This window comes from Hemitrygon akajei, chromosome 17, assembly GCF_048418815.1.
Source record: "Hemitrygon akajei chromosome 17, sHemAka1.3, whole genome shotgun sequence".
Taxonomy (NCBI): domain Eukaryota; kingdom Metazoa; phylum Chordata; class Chondrichthyes; order Myliobatiformes; family Dasyatidae; genus Hemitrygon; species Hemitrygon akajei.
In genome coordinates this window covers 21574482-21597263 of record NC_133140.1, presented here as the reverse complement: position 1 = coordinate 21597263, position 22782 = coordinate 21574482, and the positions used below count along the sequence as shown (strand labels likewise).

The 22782-nt window shown below is 39.7% G+C and overlaps 1 protein-coding gene across 4 annotated transcripts in view; it reads right to left on the bottom strand.

Moving 5' to 3' along the window:
- Window positions 1-22782, bottom strand: part of mbtps1 (membrane-bound transcription factor peptidase, site 1) — a 119715-nt gene that overhangs the window by 6203 nt on the left and 90730 nt on the right. For all 4 annotated transcript variants that reach the window (XM_073069779.1, XM_073069783.1, XM_073069781.1 and 1 more), the window contains exons 15-21: window positions 22438-22553; window positions 10709-10865; window positions 8320-8444; window positions 6650-6727; window positions 4956-5096; window positions 3138-3269; window positions 1843-1969 (exon numbers count right to left, since the gene is read on the bottom strand). In XM_073069779.1, coding sequence (XP_072925880.1) covers window positions 1843-1969; window positions 3138-3269; window positions 4956-5096; window positions 6650-6727; window positions 8320-8444; window positions 10709-10865; window positions 22438-22553 — 876 coding nt within the window. The remainder of the gene's footprint in view (window positions 1-1842; window positions 1970-3137; window positions 3270-4955; window positions 5097-6649; window positions 6728-8319; window positions 8445-10708; window positions 10866-22437; window positions 22554-22782) is intronic.

Genomic DNA, 22782 nt, shown 5'->3' with positions numbered 1-22782 from the left:
TTACCACCCTCCAATCTTCTGGTACTACTCCTATGGCCATTCAGGACACAAAAATCACTGCAATCTCTTCCCTTGCTTCCTGCAGTAACCCAAGGTATATCCCATCCAGCACTGGGAATTATCTATCCTATAAGTGCCAGCTCATCATCTTTTTGAAGATCAACAGGTTCCAACATATCAGCTTGTTTTACACTGTCCTCACATTCATCAATGTTCCTCTTATTGGTGAATAGTGAAGCAGAATATTCATTATGGACCTCCGCAACCTCCTAACTCTGGACACGTTTTCTTTTCTATCCAAGATTAGTCCGTCCCTTGTGAAAGTCATCCTCCTGTTTTTCATTCTACAGAATGCCTTGGGGTTTTCTTTAATCCTATTCACAAAGCCTTCTTATGTTCTCTTCCAGCTCTCCTAAGTCCATTCTTGAGCTCCTTCCTGGCTACTTGTAACCCTCTAGAGCCCTGTCTGATCCTGGCATCAAAAACCTTAAGTATCTTTCTTTCTTCCTCTTGACTAGATGATCCACTTCTTTTGTCAACCATAGTTCTTTTGGACCCTAGCATCCTTTCCCTGCCTCAATGAGACAAACCTATCCAGAACACAATGCTCCCTAAAACAACTTGCACATTTCTGTTGTGTATTTCCCCAAATACACCCGTTCCTAATATTCGCTCCCAAGTTCCTGTTTAAAAGTTCACCCTCCCCCAATTGTTTTCCCATACCATTTGCTCCTATCTCTCTCCAAGATTATGTAATAACTGCCTCTGTTGAACTACAGAATCCTCTATCACACTGCTCTCATTCTCTTTTCCCCTTCCCTTCTGAGCCACAGAACCAGACTCAGTGCCAGAGTCCTGACTGTTGTGGCTTTCCCCTGGTGGGTTAACCCTTGCAACCTTGGTGTGATTACATCCCTGTAGCTCTTAGCACCTCTTTATTCTCCTGAATGAGCCGAAGGTCATCCAGCTCCATTTCCCTAATGTGGTCTGTAAGGATTTGCACCCAGATGCACTTCTTACAACAATTAGGGAGATTGCAGGTATCCCAGATCCCATGTGGAGCACACCACTGACCTAAGATCCATTTTGGCTATTCTAGGTAGTCACTGATAAAGAAAAAAAAACTTGACAAAAACCTCAACCTAGGCTCCACCTCTTCTCACTCTTGATCCTCAGTTCCCCAATTTATGGCCGCTCCACTAAAACATGACTTCTCTTAATTGGTCCTTGCTAAGTAGCCTAATAACCTAAATAATCACAATTTCCATTGAAAATTTGACAGGCCTTCCTCACTTTTAAAAATCTTTCTATATCCCTGGCTAAACTCCAGTTCCTTTGACACAAATAAACTTCATTCTAATGTCTCCAGATGCTATCAGATTCCTAAATTTTATTATTTGCCTTCTTCACTAAATTTTATACTCATACTTGAGCACCATACAAGGCTGACTTCCGTGATTCAATCAACATCCAAGATCCAGAAGCAGTAGGAAAAATGCTCACTTACCAACTCTTCCCCTACTTTAAAGTTCCCTTAAAGAACCACAAAGACTGTATACAAGAATGGAAACTTAAAAAACAGAGTGGCATATTGGCAGATAAGGTCAGTGAAGAATGGAAAATAAAAATGACTGAATAACATCTCCAAAAATTTTATTCCTCCTGCTTGTCCATATTCTTCTTCTCTGTAATCAAGTCTTTGCCTTCCAAGTAACATGGAAATGAAAATTATGTTTAGCCAAGTATGTACTCCATGTGGAACTTCTTTAAATTACACTCATGTTTCGTCATGTCACTTTATGATAAGTGCACATCAAGTTGTGTCAGCTTGTCTGTTCTTACCTGGGTGCCGTTTCATTTAGAGGTTGAGGTTTGGCCCAGGATAAATGAGGACATGCTGGCAGAGGACGTGGCTTCGGATCTGCAAGATGTGATTCAAGAACCTTGGAAAATCGATACAAATGATTGCCTAAAAATTTAAATAAAATTAAAATCACAATACAGTTCTGCAAGACAAAAAGCTTTAGAATAAATGATTTGGGGTATACAATTAATTTTTTAAAAATTCAACTAAGTAGCATCATATCAGATGCATATACAAGTATTTTTTCTTATGAAAAAATTTAATTGAGTTTTTCTTCCATGACTTGACATCAAACTTACACCAGTGGATGGAGATGGAACATAACAGCATTTCTGTCAATTTACTAGTGTTTAATTTAAGAGGCAAGCAATGGTGCAAATATCTGTTAGTCTTCAGAGGTTTATCACTAATAACTTAAATAATTTAATTAAAATACAATAAAATTTAACAAGTTTGTCATGGTTGAAGTACCTCAAATATCTAAAATTACATACTCAAAGTAGATTCAAGTTTAGAAATGTCTTAATTAATAAATAATGGAATATTGCAGTCCTTATCCAAAAATCTCTTATTAATAAATATTAGATTAATATCAATAACATAGAAGTTAATACATGGGCAGGCCTTACAGCAATGTGAGAAACACACGGAATGGGAATGGCACTTCAAACCTCTGAGTCTGTGCCAACTGCTGATTACCCATATTATTTTTGCCACATGCGCATTATCATCATCTCCTGGTATGGTATCATGGTGTAGGGCTAGGGTAACACTTTACAGCTCTGAGATCAGGGTTCAATTCCTGCTACTGTGAAGCTTTCTTTGGGTCCTCCAGTTCCCTCTCTTATTCCAAAGGCGTACAGGCAAGGGTTAGTAAGTTGTGGACATCTTACGTTGGTGCTGGAAGCAATGCTACACTTACAGGCTGCCCCTAGCACATCCTTGGAAATAAACAAAGTATTTTACTGTACATGATTACGTTGTTGATGTGCATGTCACAGAAGTTTCTGTTTATCTTTCTATACCATAGCCAAATAACCTACTAACATGCACCTTGTTGGTATATGTGAGGAAATGAGAATGCCCAAAGAGAACCTCTACAGTCACAGGGAGAATACACAAACTCCAGACAGACAGCACCAAAGGTCAGGATCAAACCCAAGGTTCTGTCACTACAAGGTAAATGCTCCATTTATTATACCATTGTCAAATGGTTACTTGGAACAATGAACAAACTTTGAAAGAGCGTCTCATTTGTTCTACTTTACTTCACCTTCCATCCGCTCAGGCAGTGGATGATCAGTCCCAGAGAGAGGCTGCAGTCTATTTTCAGAGTGGCTTAAGCTTGGGGGCATAACTCCATATGAAGTGTATTGAAGAAGGGCATCAAGCAACCAGAAGCAATCTGCAAATACAGGACAAACTTCCAGATAAACTTTCAAGCAAAATAATCCAAGATAACTGTGACAAAAAAAAGTATAAAGCTCATTAAACCTCTCCATCAATTGGTACATTGCAAAATTCCCTTTTTTATAAAACATTAAGTTACTCTTGAAATACTTATACCATGCTAAACAAACTACTAGGAGCGGGACAGACAATAAATCAATTTTATCTGTACTTTTTAATCCACCTGCAGCTTAATACATCTTCAAGGAATCCACTGGAACAAGATTGGAGACAACATCTGTGATACAGTTGCAAGAAATTCAACCCAGAACAGCATCTACAGATGCTGCTTGACCTGCTGTATGCATCCTGCATTTTCTACTTGTATTTCAGATAGTCAGTATCTGCAGTTGTTTGATTTTTCAATTACAATACAAGATGATTGGCACAAGGGCCACAAGCAACATCAAGAATTTTACATTTAAATTAATACAGCACCCTACTGTGCTCTGAAAAGCAATGAAAACAGATTTAACAATATGGTTAGCCTTGTCAAATCTTCTGTATGTATTTTGAGATACTTCACATCAAGGAAAGAAAAATATTAAACAATTCCATTTAAGCCAGTCTTCAATGATCATTACAGTTAACTATATTGAATATTTATTAATTGATGCACTGTGACATGGTGGAAATGGAATAACGAACCATTGCGGCTGCCCATAATGCAGTGTTTCACTGCAAAGTTTGTGATCTACAACCTCGTAGATGATGGTACTCTGCAGATTGATTAGAATGATAAACAACAGAAATGGCATTCCACAACAATACTTATTGAAAGAACTGAAGGCAGCAAGTTTCATGAATGGTCTAACTTTACTTTTTCAGGTACCGTATGTAATTAGCTACATATGGGAAAATAACTAACATTTTATGAAATCGAAACTGAATCAATGAAAAGATACGCATCTGATTTTCAAAAAGATACCATGCTTTTTCCAACTCAGGAGCTGTCTAATTAAATGACCGGGCTGTCTGATGATCTGTGATTCATTAACGAAGATAATGGCAAAGTTCTTTTTAGCCGGATCTTCTGTCTCAAGGCAATTTTCAAACCACTGTTATTTTAATATTCAAAATCATGCCTTACATAAAAGATTTAAGTATAAATAGAAGTCTAGCTTTTCCAAAATCAAGTTTGCAGTTCACTTCTAAAATTTAAACCACCACAGACATGGAACAATAATGACAGAGGCAGATTACAGGTTAGATTACAGTTGAGAAATTCAAAATAAATCAATCCTTTAACAATAAATATTGCAAATTATTGTAATTACTTAATTAACAGTAATTAAACATTCAACTAACAAGCTACAGCAGTGCCTTAATTATTATGAATCAGTATCTTACCACTTCAGGTTTAAAAGAAAGATACTCCTTATAATATTTATTTTATATAATATTTTAATCAGGTTTTATATTATTTCATAATTTTTGATTAATAAGTTTGAATCCATCAGTTTTGTATGTTGTGAAGGTCAACAGCTGTGACTAATTATGATGCCCAATTCCATTCTTGAGACACCATTTCAGGAGCCATCACAATTTGTGACAGTGGAACAGAGTGCATCTGAAAATTACAGATTTCCTCAAAGCTTTTAATGATACTTCCACAAAAGTAAAATACAAACCAACTTTTTACCTTTCTGCCTGTGACTATCATCAAGACAATTGGAATCTCCATACAAGACAATCCGCCCCCCACCATCTGACGGAGTCTGGTACAACCCAAGGACAGGGACATTTTTAACCACAACCGTTTCTTGTTTTAAGACTTCGAGTCCTGCAAGACAATATCAAAATTGAAATTTGCTGACTTCAAAGCGCCATATATTTTAAACTTGTACATTCAACTAAATTTGAAAAAAATCTAAAAAATAAAGTGGAACAAATAATTTCGTAAGAAATTGCTCAATTTAGATTGTTATGGTAATTTTTGCCTTAACTGCAAGTTACTAACTTTCTGCAGATATAAATAAGTAATAAATGCTAGAAATACGAAATTATCTTTGAGATCTTGCCTCTTATTACACACAGAATAAGTATTAATCATTAGTTTAAACATGTCCTCTACATACTTGCCCCAGTCTATCTGGATAAAAAGAACTGCAGTTCAAGCAAAAGGTCCTTGTATGTACATTCTGCTTCACAAATTGAGTGATTAGCAATACACATTTGATAAACAGGCCTTCAACGATTTAAATAAATGATTCCAGTCAGGCCATCCATGCAAAACGAATGGTTACAAAATGAAAAAATGGCAGATGGGCATTCAACCACAAATACCTGCTCCATATTCAATATGATAACTGATTTGCTGTCACAACAATATTACTTTGATGCCTTGATTAGCAAATTTTTAAATAGTCAATGAATTGGTTTCTGTGGTGTAAAATTCACCACTTTCCTTCACAAGACTGTGACCCCTTATTCCAGACTCAATAAGCCAGGGTGGACATCCCTCTAGCATCAAGCCTGTTGTGCAACGCCAGGTTTTCAAATATTTTCAAAACTCTATTGTACAGGTCTAGTCAACTTAGTCCCACAGATGATTTACTTTGATAATTGCTTCTTTGGCTCTGACTTGTTTTCTACATTTCTTGCAGGGTTAAAGCTGAACAAATTATTGGTGCCCTTGGGATATCTGCCTGTCAAGTTAATCAGATTTATTGTTAAATTAAATGCCAGAGGAACTGGAGTTGGACTTACACAAAATCTTTGAAGAGATACAGTGGCACTGAGATATTTCACAGAAATTACAGCTCATGATAACCAAGTTTGACATTTATATCAATCAAGCTGCTCTGCAACAATTCTAGAGCAATTTTTTAAAAATTTGTTCTGCCATGGCAAGCAAACCTTTTGAATCTCTTTCCTATGTCATTCAAACCCAAGAACCACAATCCTCTCCTAATCTCCATCTGCAGTTTGAAATTGATTGAGATATTCTTTTGCCCAGTCTTGAACTCTCATCATTTCTTCAGATCTGATTGATTGCTCAGAATGGACTTCTTTCACTGCTGGATAAGTCGAATTTGTCATTTGCACAAGTACAGATATGACAAAAAAAATTGCTTACAGCAGCATCATAGAAACATTGCAGGATTCTTGTCTCATTCTATTGCAGATAACATAATCACAACCCAAGACCAATCCAAGAACAGGTTAATATTTAACCAGCCAAATAGGCAATTAAGGTGCAGTGCTGGTGAAAAAAGCTAGCTTTCTTTAGGAAGATATTATCAGAGAAATACTACATTTTGATACTTTCCCTACCACTGACTTTGAACTGTGCACAGAAAAACTAAAATACAATTGATAAACTAAAGGTTTTACCTTGATCCTTTAGAGTTTGAGCAAGAACAAGTCCATCCTCTGGAAATTTAGCAATACTGCTTCCTGAAGCATAATACACTGAAAGGAAAAAATGATTAATTTTTATTATTGAATACTGTAAAGGTATGATGAAAATCCACAAAATTGCCTAAAACACAAATCTGATTTTGCATTATTGTAACAGAAATACTATGCAATAACTTGAGCACCAGCGCAAATGAAACTGCTCAGATAAAGCCATAGATTCTGTGGCGAAAGTGGGTACCCAAGAATCCTACCTTACTATTTCACAAGCACTATTTGACATAGACATGTAGTTCTGCAGTGATTTTAAAACATTCACCTCAAGGCCTTTATTTTTTGACTGATTAGCTATACTACTGGATTGATTATTTGAAAGATAGAAGACAACTCCTAATGTTTTCTGCTCCTTAGACAATTAGATAAATCAATTACAATTTTTAGCCTTGAACTTATGCTCCTTATTTAATATCATATTACAACCCATTTTCCTTTCGTAGTCTATCTATCCTTCTGAAATGTGGAACCATTCCTCTTTGGTGCTCTGGTTTCCTTCCACATTCCAAAACCGCATGTCTTTGGATTGTGGGAGGAAGCTGGAGCACCCAGAGGTAACCCATGTGGTCACGGGAGAATGTTCAAACTCCTTACAGACTGAGGCAGAAAATGAACCCAGTTACTCATGCCATAAAGTGTAACACTAACAGCTATGGTATCATGGTGGCCCCAAAGGCTGATTTATACTTGTGCATCGCATCTACGCCATAGGTACTGTGTACCCTACGCCGTACAGTGACGTGCACCTCCACAAAAAAATAATTCATGCGTCACGGCGACGCAGACCGCAACAACTGTCATTAGTCTGCTTGGTAGCATTGCATTTCCTCTTACGCATTTCCGGTTGCTTCTTCTCCGCCATGTCTGTACACCGATGCAAAATAGATTAATCCAAATCGTTAAATCTACCTGCCGACATGCGAAAATGTTTGAAATGCATTTCCTCGCCCATGTCTCTCACAAAGAAACTCACAGGGGCATAGAAACGCCACTGCCAACTAGCGTCTTGGCACATGCTCGCTACGGTGTAGAGCGACACAGAAGTGAAAATCAGGGCTACGGCATAGCCCGTACGCACAAGAATAAATCAGCCTTAAGACTGCAGAGAACAGGTTCCAGTACCTTATTACTTTCCTCTCCTATTAAATTTCTTCTTTAGCACTTTAGCTCTTCCATTAATCACCCCCACCCACAGCTTCTTGCACTGTGGTCATCGCAACATAGTAAACAGTTTTTAAAAAAACATCTTTTCTGAAGAAATTTCCCATCTTTGCAGCCTGTTCTCTATTCAAATGTAGGCTTGCAGATCCTGGCCCGGACCTAACTCTGTTGAACCGAAAAGCAGATTCCACATTGTTAAAGGTTGGTGATTTCTAGCACATTCTTACTTTACTGAGCTTCATCCACTGTCTTTGAGGGAAAATTTCAACAGTCCTATGCTAAAATGCACACTAAACCCAGGCAGGTGAATTCATACATTAACTTATGAAACAGTTTTCCTGAAAATTAATAGCATATCCACGAACATTCAAAGTGAAGTACCTCTATAAATGTACATAACCATTCTATAGCCACCTCAAATCAACACTTACTGTCATGATTTGCCATACTGAAATCCCCTTCATACAAGCCATCACCAAAAGCCATGCCCCACACTGACAACAAATCATTGAGTGCTGGGATATTTGCTCCTCCAGTATCTGGCATCCACCACTGTCTAAAGGAAAAGAGACAAGCATACAATAAGTAATACCTTAGTTCAAGAGGGAAAACTACTTATGTAACACATGGATTAGTCTACCAAATCTTAGACACAAAATATTTTGCTGGAAATCTTGGACAACACACAAAATACCGGAGAAACTCAGCAAGTCAGGCAGTATCTATGGAGGAGAATAAGTGGTTGAAGCTTCCCCAAAACCCTTCACTAAGGTTGGAAAGGAAGTAGAAGATAGAATAAGAAGGTTGAGGGGTGGAATGGAAGGAGTACAAATTCCAGTAATCTCTCCCATTTTCCTCCTCTTTCTCTATTTCCATTTTGCTTACCTTCTCACCCATTCTTTTCTCTTCACCTTCCCATCACCTCACTCTAGTTTCCCTCTTCCTTCCATTCTTTCAATGGACTATTTTCCTCTTCTTTAACCCTTCATCTTTTCCACCCATCAACTACCACCCCCAGCTTCTCACTTCAATCCCCCTGCCCCCTCACATGGTCTCACCTATCACCTGCTCTCAGCTAAGAAAGGATGTGCTGGCATTGGAGAGAATTCAGAAGAGTTCCATGAGAATAATCCTGGGAATGAAAGGCTTAATGGAAGAGGAGTGGTTGTTGACTCTCGACCTGTTTGAGGAATGAAGGGGGGGGGGGGATCTCATGGAAACTTATCAAATATTGAAAGGCCTAGACTGAGTAGATGTGGAGAGGATGCTTCCTATAGAACCAGAGAGCACAGCCTCAGAATCAAGGATGTCCCTTTATAACAAAGATAAGAAGGAATTTCTTCAGCCAGAGTGTGGTGCATCTGTGGAATTCATTGACACAGAAAAGTTGTGGAAGCCACAAAAATTGGGTACAGTTAAAGCAGAGGTTGATAGGTTCTTGATTAGTTAGAGTGCCAAAAGTTACAGGGAGAAGGTAAGAGAATGGAGTTGAGGGGGATAATAAATCAGCCATGATGGAATGGCAGAGAGACTCTATGGGCCAAATGGCCTAATTTTGCTCCCATGTCTTATGGTCTTATCTTCACACATCTTCTTTCAGATAAACTTTTAGGAATCTCATCCAAGGTAACAGAAATGATCTTTCAATATATCTTGTAATGCAGGGGTCAACCTTTTTTTGCACCATGGACCAGTTTAATATTGACGATATTCTTGCAGACCAGCTGGATGGGGGGGGGGGGGGGTGTGTGGGTGTTAATATCCTCCAGAATATAGGTGGTCAACTATAAGTCACTTATAAATGGCTAATAAACCCTTTTAGAAACAAAACTGTGTGTATCTACCCAATTTAATATTAAACACACAGCACATATTTTCCAGCATGAACATAGCGTTGTCAATTATAACTCATTTATAAGTCAATAGCATCATAACATTTTAAGTAACGTTTGGATATTAAACACACAGCGCATATTTTCCTCGTATGAACATATAAAATCATTGCAACACACCAGTGAGAGGACAAAGTAAGGGCCAGAGGTCCCCGTACCAGGGCCACGGCGGTCACAGTCCGGAGAAAGCGACTGATCGAGCGAGGAGTGCGACAAGGCACGTGCCCACATCCTCTGTAGGTAGGGAGGATCTATTGGCCAACAAAAGTTTGGCTCAAGGGATGACTTTCAGTAGATCGCAGCAAGGTAGCTGCTCTGCTACTTATGAAACCCTGAGCCCAAATTAGGTCGTCTGCGAATATTTTAGCACCGGGTTCCCCATTAACATTCGGTGTGCTAAACAGGTTTAGAGGAGGTGACCATCTGTCCGCGCTCCAGGCTAGCAGCATCGGCACTTCTCTCCGGCCGCGCAAGGCAGCCAGTTACCCGAGGCCAACCAGTGATCCCTGGCGCGAGGGTATCACTGTGTTTAGGTGACTGATGACTTTGCATGCGTAATAACCTCGTGCACGTTCAAGTTCAACAGTGGGCGCGTGACAGGGAATGAGGAAAGGTGCAACTGACTTATATCGTTTCATATCGCCAAATCATATTGTTTCTTCGCAGCCCGGTAGCACATGCTTTGCCCAGTGGTTAGGGACCCCTGTTGTAATGGGAATACTCACTGAACAACAACTTGAACAAAACAGTTTTTAAGTAATTTAAAAATACAACAAAGAAGTTGGAGCAGTAGACATTAGTTTATCTTAATGTATTAACTCACATATATTTAGTTAAAATAGTCTGTCATAGAAAGAATCTTACACCTCCAAAAGTAGCAAGTTTAAATGACAATGTCTTTACATTGTCAAATACATTATCTTTTTACCTTGTATTTTCATCATAGAATTTCACTTTTCTCATTACAGATGTGTTGTACCAATCACTAAAGACTATGACAGAAAGGCCATTATCAACATCCCGCCTCAGTTTAGTAATTTCCTCAGGAAAGTATTCCTCTTCACTGTCTACCATCAGCAGCGTACCTGCAAGATAAACAGCAAAACATTAAATCACAGATTACCGTAGATTTCGCACTACAGAGCGCACCTGATTAAGAGCCGCTGGCTCTAATTTTAGAAAGAAAATCAATTTTGTACTTGTACAAGCCGCACCGGATTTTAGGCCGCAGGTGTCCCATGTTGTAATATGAGATATTTACACAGAAAGATACTACACGTGAGGATTTTTTAACTTTTAATTAAATCCATATGGTAACATAAACAAATACATATTGCAAATGCTTTTTTTCGAACCGTGCCTCTAACACGGCTACTTTTAAATATACATACGTATCGGTAACACACAAATTACGTTGCGTATACTTTTTTACTGAACAGTGCACGAACAACATTCCAATATCTCCTTAGGACTGGTAAAAAAAATATATACTGCAGCCTACCAGGAAAAGTTATTGATCGCCTTTAACTTAAAAGCAGCGTTTTCGATCGGGTCTAATGCGCTCCCCCCACCTTCCCGTTTATCGCAAACCGGTATTTCCCACAAGACGCGGCGAAACCGGATGTGACATCATAGTATCCCGGGATGTAGTACTTCTAACTTTAACTAGAAAATACTAACAAATGAATTACTAAGCGAAAATATTATAAACTAAATACCTGCCATAAAGGCAGCACAATGCTTTTCTTCGAGTGTTTTCCATGTTGATGAGGGTGAGTACAAATGACTGATTTACAATAATTTAATTGTGAAAGTGCGCTTGATTTATCGTACAATTTCATTGGACCTCTGTGAACTACTCATCAATTTTATTGGTCTACTGTTACGAGGCAAAATGTTTTTGGCGGCATGAAAAAAAATCATGTATTAGCCGCACCGTAGTAAAGGCCGCAGTGTTCAAAGCTGTTCAAAATGTGGGAAAAAAGTAGCGGCTTATAATCCGACATCTACGGTACATCATATTTGAACAAAGCTACCCCAAAGAGTTCTAAAGCACAATTAATCACACTGCTGTCCTCAGTTACTGCGAGTACTACATTTGGGAGTGGACTGAACATAAAACTAGGCAAGTGTCAACAAGGAGCCTTGAAAAGAGTGCAATAATGGATATTAGGAACACAATAATGTAGAACAAAACAGCAAAAGCATCAAAGCAAAATCAAGACAATATTATTTTTGAACTGACCCCAACATTTCAGCTCAATGTCTCCATTGATATAACTCACAGATACCCTCATTCAATTACAATCTATTTGCTTTAAAGTCCTGTTGTGGAAACAAATTGATATGAAAATGCATTATCAGTTGAGATAAGAAAGGAGAAATGGACAAGTACACAGAAAGGAAAGGGTCACCACATCTGCAGATAGAAGTACAATGAGAAAGAGCGAATGTTCAATCTTGAGTGAAAATTCAATGACATATTTTATTGAGAATGTTTTTCTCCATATTGTCTAGCTACTGAAGTTATATCAGATGTGACAACATTTACAAAGCATGGTAAAAGGTAGAGCATTCCTATTAATCTACATTGGCATGCACAGTGCCTTTAAAAAGCATCCCTCCACCCCACAGAAGTTTTCATGTTTTATTGTTTAACAATGTTTAATCAGAGTGGATTTAATTTGGCTCTTTTTGACACTGATCAACAGAAAAGACTTTCATGCCAAAGTGAAAACAAATTTCTACAAATTGGTCTAAATTTATTACAATTATTAAACACAAAATAACTGAATGCATAAGTGTTCATCCCCTTCAAATCATTATTTGGTAGATGCACCTTTGGCAGCAATTACAGCCTTCAGTCTCTGCTGTAGTATTGATGTGACTTGGACACCGCTGTAGATTGAACAACGACGTTTATTCAACAGACTTCCATTTTTCTTACCTACGTCCTGATGTCATACGCACTCTGACCTATGTAATTACACAATAAATTACATTCCCCTTCTCAAGATATTTTTTTTACAACACTATGAATTACTAAACAATGCCTCTAGGTATGCCTTTCTTACATTGCAAGAGTCATGACATAAACTAAAAAAAAAATCACCTCATCCACCCGCCACCCCACTCGGGATAGGGCTCCCCTTGTCCTTACCTACCACCCCACCAGCCTCCAGGTCCAATGTATAATTCTCTGTAACTTCCGCCACCTCCAACGGGATCCCACTACCAAACACATTTTTCCGTCCTCCCCCCCTTCTGCTTTTCGCAGGGATCGCTCCCTACGCGACTCCCTTGTCCACTCGTCCCCCCCATCTCCCTCCTGGCACTTATCTTTGTAACCAGAACAAGTGCTACACCTGCCCTTACACTTCCTCCCTCACCACCATTCAGGGCCCCAGACAGTCCTTCCAGGTGAGGCGACACTTCACCTGTGAGTCGGCTGGTGTGGTATACTGCGTCCGGTGCTCCCGGTGTGGCCTTTTATATATCGGTGAGACCCGACGCAGACTGGGAGACCATTTCGCTGAACACCTACACTTGGTCCGCCAGAAAAAGCAGGATCTCCCAGTGTCCACACATTTTAATTCCATGTCCCAGTCCCATTCTGATATGTCTATCCATGGTCTCCTCTATTGTCAAAATGAATCCAAACTCAGGTTGGAGGAACAACACCTTATGTACCAGTTGGGTAGCTTCTAACCTGATGGCACGAACATTGACTTCTCTAACTTCCGTTAATGCCCCTCCTCCCCTTCTTACCCCATCCCTGATATATTTAGTTGTTTGCCTGTTCTCCATCTCCCTCTGGTGTTCCCCCCTCGCCCTTCTTTCTCCTGAGGCCTCCCGTCTCATGATCCTTTCCCTTCTCCAGCTCTGTATCACTTTCGCCAATCACCTTTCCAGCTCTTAGTTTCACCCCACCCCCTCCTGTCTTCTCCTATCATTTTGCATTTCCCCCTCCCCCCACTACTTTCAAATCTCTTACTATCTTTCCTTTTGGTTAGTCCTGACGAAGGGTCACAGCCTGAAACGTCGACAGCACTTCTCCCTATAGATGCTGCCTGGTCTGCTGTGTTCCACCAGCATTTTGTGTGTTGTTGATTGAATTTCCAGCATCTGCAGATTTCCTCGTGTTTGCTCGCTAAAAAAAATCTTAACTTCTTATGCTGTATTCTACATTGTATCTTACAATACCAACAGCAGTGTATTTTCTTTTATTAACATAGACTTATAAACCTTTTATTTCACACCTTGGAACTTATAACATGCGTGACTTTGCCTCAAACTGTGTGAGACCGTAGATAGATCTAATCTCTGTATCTAGCTGGAAGTTTGACTTGTCTCCCAGACCGTGTGTAACACAACTGTGACATTGCTTGTCCTACATCAGTGTCAGTCTCTCGAGTGACCTCTGTGTCTTTGTGGTCTGCATCACTCTTGGTGTCATTTGTTTCCATGTCTTGTATCTGTGGTAATGTCCTGTGCATTTGTACGTGGGAACTTCCTCTTGCCTGTCTTCAGCAGATGCTTCCTGTTCCTCCTGTAGACTCTTCCATCTGGCGTGCGAACTATGAAGGATCTTGGTTGCTGATTTCTGTTCACAACCACAGCTGGTTGCCAAGTGTCTCCTCTCTGTATTCTGACATTTTCACCTGTATGCAGATCTGGCAACTGTCTTGTATGTCTGTCATAGTAGCTCTTTTGCTTTATTTGCTTGTCATGTACTTGAGCATTATCTTCAGGAGTCAGTAGAGTTGTGGATGTCAGACTTCAGTTTGGACTTCAGATGATGCCCTATCAACAGCTGTGCAGGAGAGAACCCCACACCCTCAATCGGTGTGTTGTGATATTCAAGCAGAGCAATGTAAGGGTCACCGTTGCTGCTTTGTGCCTTCTTGAGCATGTTCTTGACAGTTTGTACAGTTCTCTCTGCTTGTCCATTAGACTGAGCGTGCCCTGGACGGGAAGTAACATGTTGAAATTCCCAGCTTTCTGAGAACCCTCTAAACTCACCACTGGCATATTGTGGACCATTGTCACTGACGACAATATCTGGAATACCATGTCTTGCGAATGTTCACTTCATTGTGGTAATGACACCTTGACTGGACGTGTCACTTAACTTGGTGATCTCCGGATATTTTGAATAGTAGTCCACACAAAGCAGATATTCTGCACCATTGTAGTGAGAGATCTGTGCCAATCTTCTCCCATGGTCTTCCTGGTAGTGGGTGGGGAAGCAGAGGCTCTCTTGGATTGCTGTTTTTGTTTTCATTACAGACAGCACACTGAGACACAATGTCCTCTATCTGAGTTGACATGCATGGCCAATAGAGAATGTTCCTTGCTCTTTCTTTACATTTCACTATCCCCAGATGAGACTCATGAATTCTGTTGAGCATTTCCTGTCTCATTTGGGTGGGTACGATGAGTTTTGCCGTTTTGAACATTAGTCCTGATGCATAGCTAATTTCCTCTTTAAATGTCCAGTATTTCTGCATTTCCTTTGGAACATCTTTTCTTTCTGTTGGCCATCCATTCATTGTAATGTCTCTTAGCATTTGCACTTCAGATCATCTGCAGTCACTTTCCTGAACATGTTCAACTTCTCCTCAGAGATGGGTAGCTGAGGTGTAACCCAGTTGACCTCCAGGTCTCTTCCTAGCAACTTTTCCTTTTGCCCTTTGAGGTAAGCACGGCTCAAAGCATCAGCGATGTACAATTCTTTTCCTGTCTTATAGGTGACTGTGAGAGTGTACCTCTGTAGCCTAAAAAAGCATTCTTTGCAAACTCATAGGAACTTGGTGGAGTGGCTTTTTGAAGATGTTCTCAAGTGGTTTGTGATCACTCTCAGCCTGGATTTCTTTGCTATATACATACTGGTGGAACTTCTCACACCCATAAACTATGGCGAGTAATTCCTTCTCGCTTTGAGCATATTGGCGTTGACAGTCCATAAGTGCTCGTGATCCATAAGCCACAGGCCTCCCATCCTGCAGTATAACAGCACCTATTCCTTCCAAACTGGCATCCACAGACATCGTCACCAGTTTATTGACATCATAGAACTTGAGTGCTGGTGCATTGGTAACCAACTGCTTCAATGTGTCAAAACTTTTCTTTAGTTCGTCTTCCTAATGCCATTCAGTGTTGCTCTCTAGTAGCTTTTGAAGTGGAGCACTGACCTCTGATAAGTTGGTTATGATTTTGGCAAGATACTGTATCATGCCTATGAACCTCAATAGTCCTTACTTGTCTTCGGGTGGTGGTAGCTGTACCACAGCCCTGACCTTTTCATTATCTGGTTTTAGCCCATCAGCGCTGAGTTCGCGACCTATGTATTTGATCTCTGTAGGTCTGATCTTACATTTACTTTTGCTCAGTTTTAGGTTGTATTCACGTGTTCTCTCCAGGAGCTTCCTCAGTCTCTGATCATGTTCCTCAATTGTGTCACCCCATATCAGCAAATCATCAATGATGTTGACCACCCCATCCAGGCCTTCAATCATTTGTGCCACGGACCTCTGGAATACCTCTGATGCAGAAGAAATCCCAAAGGGTAGACGCAGAAAACAATATCTCCCTATGGGTGTGTTGAAAGTGCTTAATTTGGAACTTTCCTCATCCAGCTTGATCTGCCAGAAACCTTGATTTGCATCTAATACTGAAAAGTGTTTCGCATTAGGCATGCGGGAGAGAACCTCTTCAACCATGAGCAGCGGATAGTGCTCTCTTTTGATGGCTTAGTTGAGATCTTGTGGATCCATGCAAATACTCATCTTTTTTTCTGTGACCACTGTCACCATACTCTTCACCCAGTCGGTCAGTTCTATTTGTCTCGTTATGACTCCCATCTGTTCCATTCTGTGTAGCTCCTCCACTACTTGATCCCTGAGAGCTACTGGAATCTTTCTCGGGGCATGCATGACTGGCTCAATAGTTGGATCAATCTGAATATGGTGTTTCCCTGGTAAGCATCCTAATCCAGAAAACAAGTCAACAAAGTCTTTGAGAATGTCATTTTCTTTCTCAACACCATAGATTCGCTTCACCAGGCCTAGCATTGTGCATGTTGCTTTGCCCAGTATTGCTGGAACATGTTGCTGTACTATCTCAAACTCTATCTTGTGTTTTTGTCCTTTGTACACACAGGTGAGTGGTTTCTTTCCTAATGGCGCCATCTTGTGGCCGAAATATGTACCAAGCTTGCAGGTGGATTATCTCAGTCTTCCTCTGATGTCCAGTGAGTTGAAAGTTTCTGCTGACATTACATTGCACTTTGCCCCAGTGTCAAGCTTAAATGTCACATTCCTCCTGTTTATGATCAGATCTTGAGTCCAATCATCTTCATCCTCCATCTCTGCATTGTCAATATTCTTGATGCATACCTCTTGTTCCACTTCAACTGTGCCAATGAACATGTCACTGTTGCTCTCAACTCTGTTACACAGCATGCATTTTCCTTGTGTGCTCCTGCGATTTCACATCTTTGCAAAGTGATTTCTTTTCTGGCATAACTTGCATCTCTGACCAAAGGCTGGATATTTTCTGTATCCATGTTTATAACCATCTGTTGCAGATAACTTCCTTTTGATCGTCCTGTGGAGCTGGCTTTGTCCTACTCTTGTCAGTTTTCACAGTTTTTATTTTGTGCAATCTCTTCATTGAGCACTTTAACCTGACTTAGCGTGATCTCGCTGGCACGGCAAACATCAATTGCCTTTTCTAATGTAAGATCTGCCTCTCAATAGCCTGCCTCTCACTTGATCATCTCATATGCCACATACAATCCTGTCACGTATTAAAGAATCATGCAGTTGTCCAAACTCACAGTCTTTTGCATTGTTCTTCAAATTTGTTACATAGGCGTCTATGGTCTCTGTTGGTCCTTGAGCCCTCATAAAAAACGTGTCAGATGTATGGTAGTTTTTTTCTCAGTTCGCAGTAACCTTGAAACTTTTACTTCAACACTTCAATTTTATCTTGCTCATCATCTTGGAAGACAAACGTGTTGCAGACCTTTACTGCCTCTTCCCCCGCCACATGCAGAAATGCAGCACATTGCACTTTCTCCGTCTTTTCAGCTACGCCACTTGCGGTGCAAAACAGCTCAAACTTCTGGATCCATATTTTCTAGTTCTCAGCAAGATTACTTTGTAGGCTTAAACTTGACGGTGGCTGTAACTGTAGCATCTTTTACGTGTCTTCTCTTCCTTTTTTCTTTTTTTTTGCGATTTCTTCTTACACCATGTAGTATTGATGTGACTCAGACACCGCTGTATATTGAACAACCACGTTTATTCAACAGACTTCCATTTTTCTTACCTACGTCCTGACATCATATGCACACTGACCTACGAATACTCACGCAATACATTACATGTGTGGTTACACCTCTATCAGCTTTGCACATCTGGACATTGCAATTCTTCCTCATTCCTCTTGACAAAACTGCTCAAGCTCTGTCAGATTGCATGGGGATTGTGAGTGAACAGCTATTTCAGCTTCAACCACAAATTCTCAATTGGATTGAGGTCTGGACTCTGACTTGGCCACTCCAGAATATTAACTTTTTTTTTAAGCCAGCCGTGAGTAGCTTTGGTTTTATGCTTGGGGTCATTGTCTTGCTGGAAAACAAATCTTCTCCAAGTCACAGTTCCTCTTGCAGACTGTGTCAGGTTTGCCTCCAGGATTTCTCTGTATTTTGCTGCATTAATTTTATCCTCTACAAGCCTTCCAGGGCCTGCTGCAGTGAAGCATCTCCACAGCATGATGCAGCCACCATCATGCTTCACAGAAGGGATGGTGTGTTTTTGATGATTTATGGTGCTTGGCTTATGCCAAAGATAGTATTTAATTTGATGGTCAGAAAGTTCACTTTTAGTTTCATCAGACTATAGAACCTTCTTCCAGCTGACTTCAGAGTCTCCCACATGCCTTCTGGCAAACTCTAGCTGAGATTTCCTGTGAATTGTTTTCCAACAGTGCCACTCTCTTTGCCACTCTCCCATAAAGCTGCAACTGGTGACGCACCCGGGCAACAGTCGTTGTATGCTCAATCTCTCCCATTTCAGCCACTGAAGCTTATAACTAATCCAGAGTTGTCATGAGTCTCTTGCTGGCCCTCCTTCACTAGTCCCCTTCTTCCACAGTCAGTTTTTGTGGACATCTGCTTTAGGTAGATTTACAGCTGTGGCATAATCTTTCCATTTCTTGATGATAGTTTAACTGTACTCCGAGGGATTTTCAGTGACGGAGTTTTCTTGCATTCATCTCCTAACTTGCGTTTTTCAATAACCTTTTCATGGAGTTGTTTGGAGTATTTTTTTGCCTTCATGGTGTAGTTTTTGCCAGGATGTTGCTCACCAGTAGTTGAACCTTCCAGATACAAGTGTATTTTTACCACAATCAATTGAAACACCTTGACTGCACACAGATCTCCAAAAACAGATCTCCATTTAATTATGTGACTTCTAAAACCAAATGGCTGCACCAGTGATGAGTTGGTGTGTCATGCAATCAATTATTTTGTGTTTTATATTTGTAACTAATTTAGATCACTTTGTAGAGATTTGTTTTACTTTGACACTAAAGTGTCAAAAAAAAAACAAATTAATTCCACTGTGATTCAATGTTGTAAAGCGATGAAACATGAAAACTTCAGGGGGTGGGGGAGAATACTTTTTATAGGCACTGTATATTTCAACTTTGTCCAGCTTATTTGACTGACACTGACACATACACATAGACAAAACACTGAGTGGCTGGAGAAGAAAAAAAAGGAAATGGGCTTTCCCATTTTGTTGTATATAAGAAACAACCTCCAGATTCTTCACAAAATAACACTTTACCAATTCACAGCAACCTCCAGGTTATTTTTAAACCAAATAACATTGACAGCTGTTGAAAAAACCATAAATATTCTACATCCTTCAAAATTCGTCAACAAACCATAACTTCATCTGTATAAAACTCCTTCTCTCTTCTTTCCCAGCTATCAATGAAGGAAACGAACAGCTAAGTTTAACAGCAGTCTATTTACCCAATCACATCAGATATGCCTGCAATACCAACTGTTTTTTTAAGCATCTAACCACATATTTAAAGAACTTAGGTTGGCACTTTAACTATTCTTGCAACCAAAATTTAAAAACTGATAGATCAAGAAATTGACTATTCCCACATGAATATTCCACAGTGAAAGTCCCAATCAAAACAAAATCTTAATTGAAAATTTGGGTCCTCATGATCTGAAGATTTAATACGAACGTAAAAATTAAATGTTTTTTTTGTTCTTTTTTAAAAAAAATGTATTAGTCTTTCAAAACATTTTATAAAATTAAAAACCCCAAATCCCAATGGGGAGCATTAATACAGTGCAAGATTAAGCATACAATAACAATATGCTACAAACGAAAAGAATTTAACAAAAAAGCACCTAAATTAAAGACAAGTGAGCTTAGTGTCCTCCCCAAGCCCCACAACACAAGAAAAAAACAACAACAACTCCAGACCAACCACCACACAGTATAAAGAGTATAAGTCCGGACAGTCAAACTCCCAGACTGTGAATACACTTAGTAACAGAGGATAATAATGCCTACTACCAGAAAAAAAAGGGAGCTGAAAGCAAGAGACCGAAAAGAAGAAAAAGAAAAAAAAACCCTAGTCAAGAGGAAGGTTATGAAAGTACTCGATAAAAGGTCCCCAGACCTTATGGAACTTTAGATCCGAATTAAGAACTGAATAATGAATTTTTTCGAGGTCCAAGCAGGCCATAATGTTGTTAAGCCATTGCGCATGAGTGGGCGGGGCAACATCTCTCCATCTAAGGAGGATCAAGCGTCTCGCCAGGAGAGAGGCAAAGGATAGTATTCGGCATTTGGTCGGACCCAGACATAAATCTGTCTCGCCCCAAAAACCGAACAGAGCAATTAAGGGGTTAGGTTCTAGGTGCTGATTCAGAATACCCAATAATGTAGTGAAGACATCTTTCCAGAATTTCTCCAAGCTAGGACAGAGCCAGTACATATGGATGAGAGAGGCCACGCCCCTCTTGCATTTATCACAGAATGGACTAATGCCAGGGTAGAATCGAGATAGTTTAGATTTAGACATATGGGCTCTATGAACAATCTTAAACTGTAAGAGGCAATGGCGAGCACAAAGGGAGGTTGAGTTAACCGATTTGAGAACTGAGTCCCAGCTCTCCTCGGATAAGGAGATATTTAAATCCTGCTCCCAGGCCTTTTTAATTTTATCCACAGGGGCCCATCGTAAGGCTGCTAGTTTATCTCGGATAATTGAAATTAAATCTTTACCTAGTGGATTAATGGAAAGAAATAAGTCCATAGCATTTTTCGCAGGCATTTCAGGAAAGTTAGGAATTAAAGGAGCAGTAAAGTGTCGGATTTGGAGATATCTGAAAAAGTGAGCGTTAGGCAGGTTGAACTTAACGGAGAGCTGCTGAAAAGAAGCGAAGCGATTATCAATGAAGAGATCTTCAAAATGTCTAATGCCCTTCCTGTACCAAACATGGAATGCTGAATTGTACGTAGTAGGTAAAAAAATGGCGATTATGTGCGACAGGGCTAGAAACGGAAAACCCCTGGAAACCATAGCATTTCCTGAACTGAGCCCATATACAGAAAGTGTGTCTAACCAGAGGATTAGCTATTGATCTGGGCAGACTGCTAGGGAATGCAGAGCCAAGAAGTGCAGATATAGATAATTCTTCAGTGGAGCTCAACTCCATTGCCACCCAGTTAGGGCACTCGGGTTGACCGTGGAAGAAAGACCAGAAGGCAGCACAACGTATATTAGCTGCCCAGTAATATAAGCGAAAGTTAGGTAAAGCCATGCCACCCTCTTTTTTAGATTTTTGGAGGTGGATTTTATTAATTCTAGAGCGCTTATTCTGCCACAGATATGACAAAATAATAGAGTCTAAGGAATCAAAAAAAGATTTAGGAATAAAAATTGGGATAGATTGAAATAAGTATAAAAATTTGGGGAGAACATACATTTTAACAACATTAATACGACCTACCAAGGACATAGATAGAGGTGACCATTGTACCAGACTCTGTTTTATAGCATATGAAAGATTGACAAAGTTTTCACGAAAGAGATCTTTAAACTTCCTTGTGACTGTAATTCCAAGATAAGTAAATTGATTATGGACTACTTTAAAAGGGAGATCACGAAATATTAGTTCTTGTGCTTCTTTATTAATTGGGAAAAGTTCACTCTTATGTAAGTTGAGTTTATAGCCAGAGATCTGGCTAAACTGGTCAAGAAGTGAAAACATTAGAGGTAAGGATGTAGACAGATTTGAGAGAAGAGTAATAAGTCATCAGCATAGAGAGAAACTTTATGCTCAACACCCCCTCTCCAAATCCCGGTCAATTCAGGACAATTTCGAAATGCTATCACCAGAGGTTCTATAGCCAAATCAAAGAGAAAGGGACTTAAGGGGCATCCCTGACGGGTGCCACGTTTGAGATTCAATACTTGGGATTTCTGAAAATTAGTTAGAACAGAAGCAGTAGGACACAGGTACAGCAATTGGAAAAAATCAAATGTTTTTTGAGCACAAACCTTCTACATATTCCCAATTAACTGTCTGCTTACATAGGTGAAACATACCATACTGACTGGCATCAAAGCAGGTAATGGGAGCTCCAAGCACCTCCACAAAGTATCCCATGCTGCGCAAATGTTGGTACATATCTCTAAAGTTGGTGTGTATATGGTCACCGTTCCTGACAAAAAGAATTTAAAATGCACATTAGAAGTCTCCCTCAATCCTGAAATAAACATTTAGAGTAAATTTTAATTCACAGAGCAGAGCATGATGATGATGACTGTGTGGGGTTACAATGTACAGCAGCAAACAAATAGAATATAAATTTATAAACTAGGTTTATGTATTCTGAGAAGACTTTTGACAATATAGTTCTTCTTCATACATTGTCAGGATGTGGCATCACT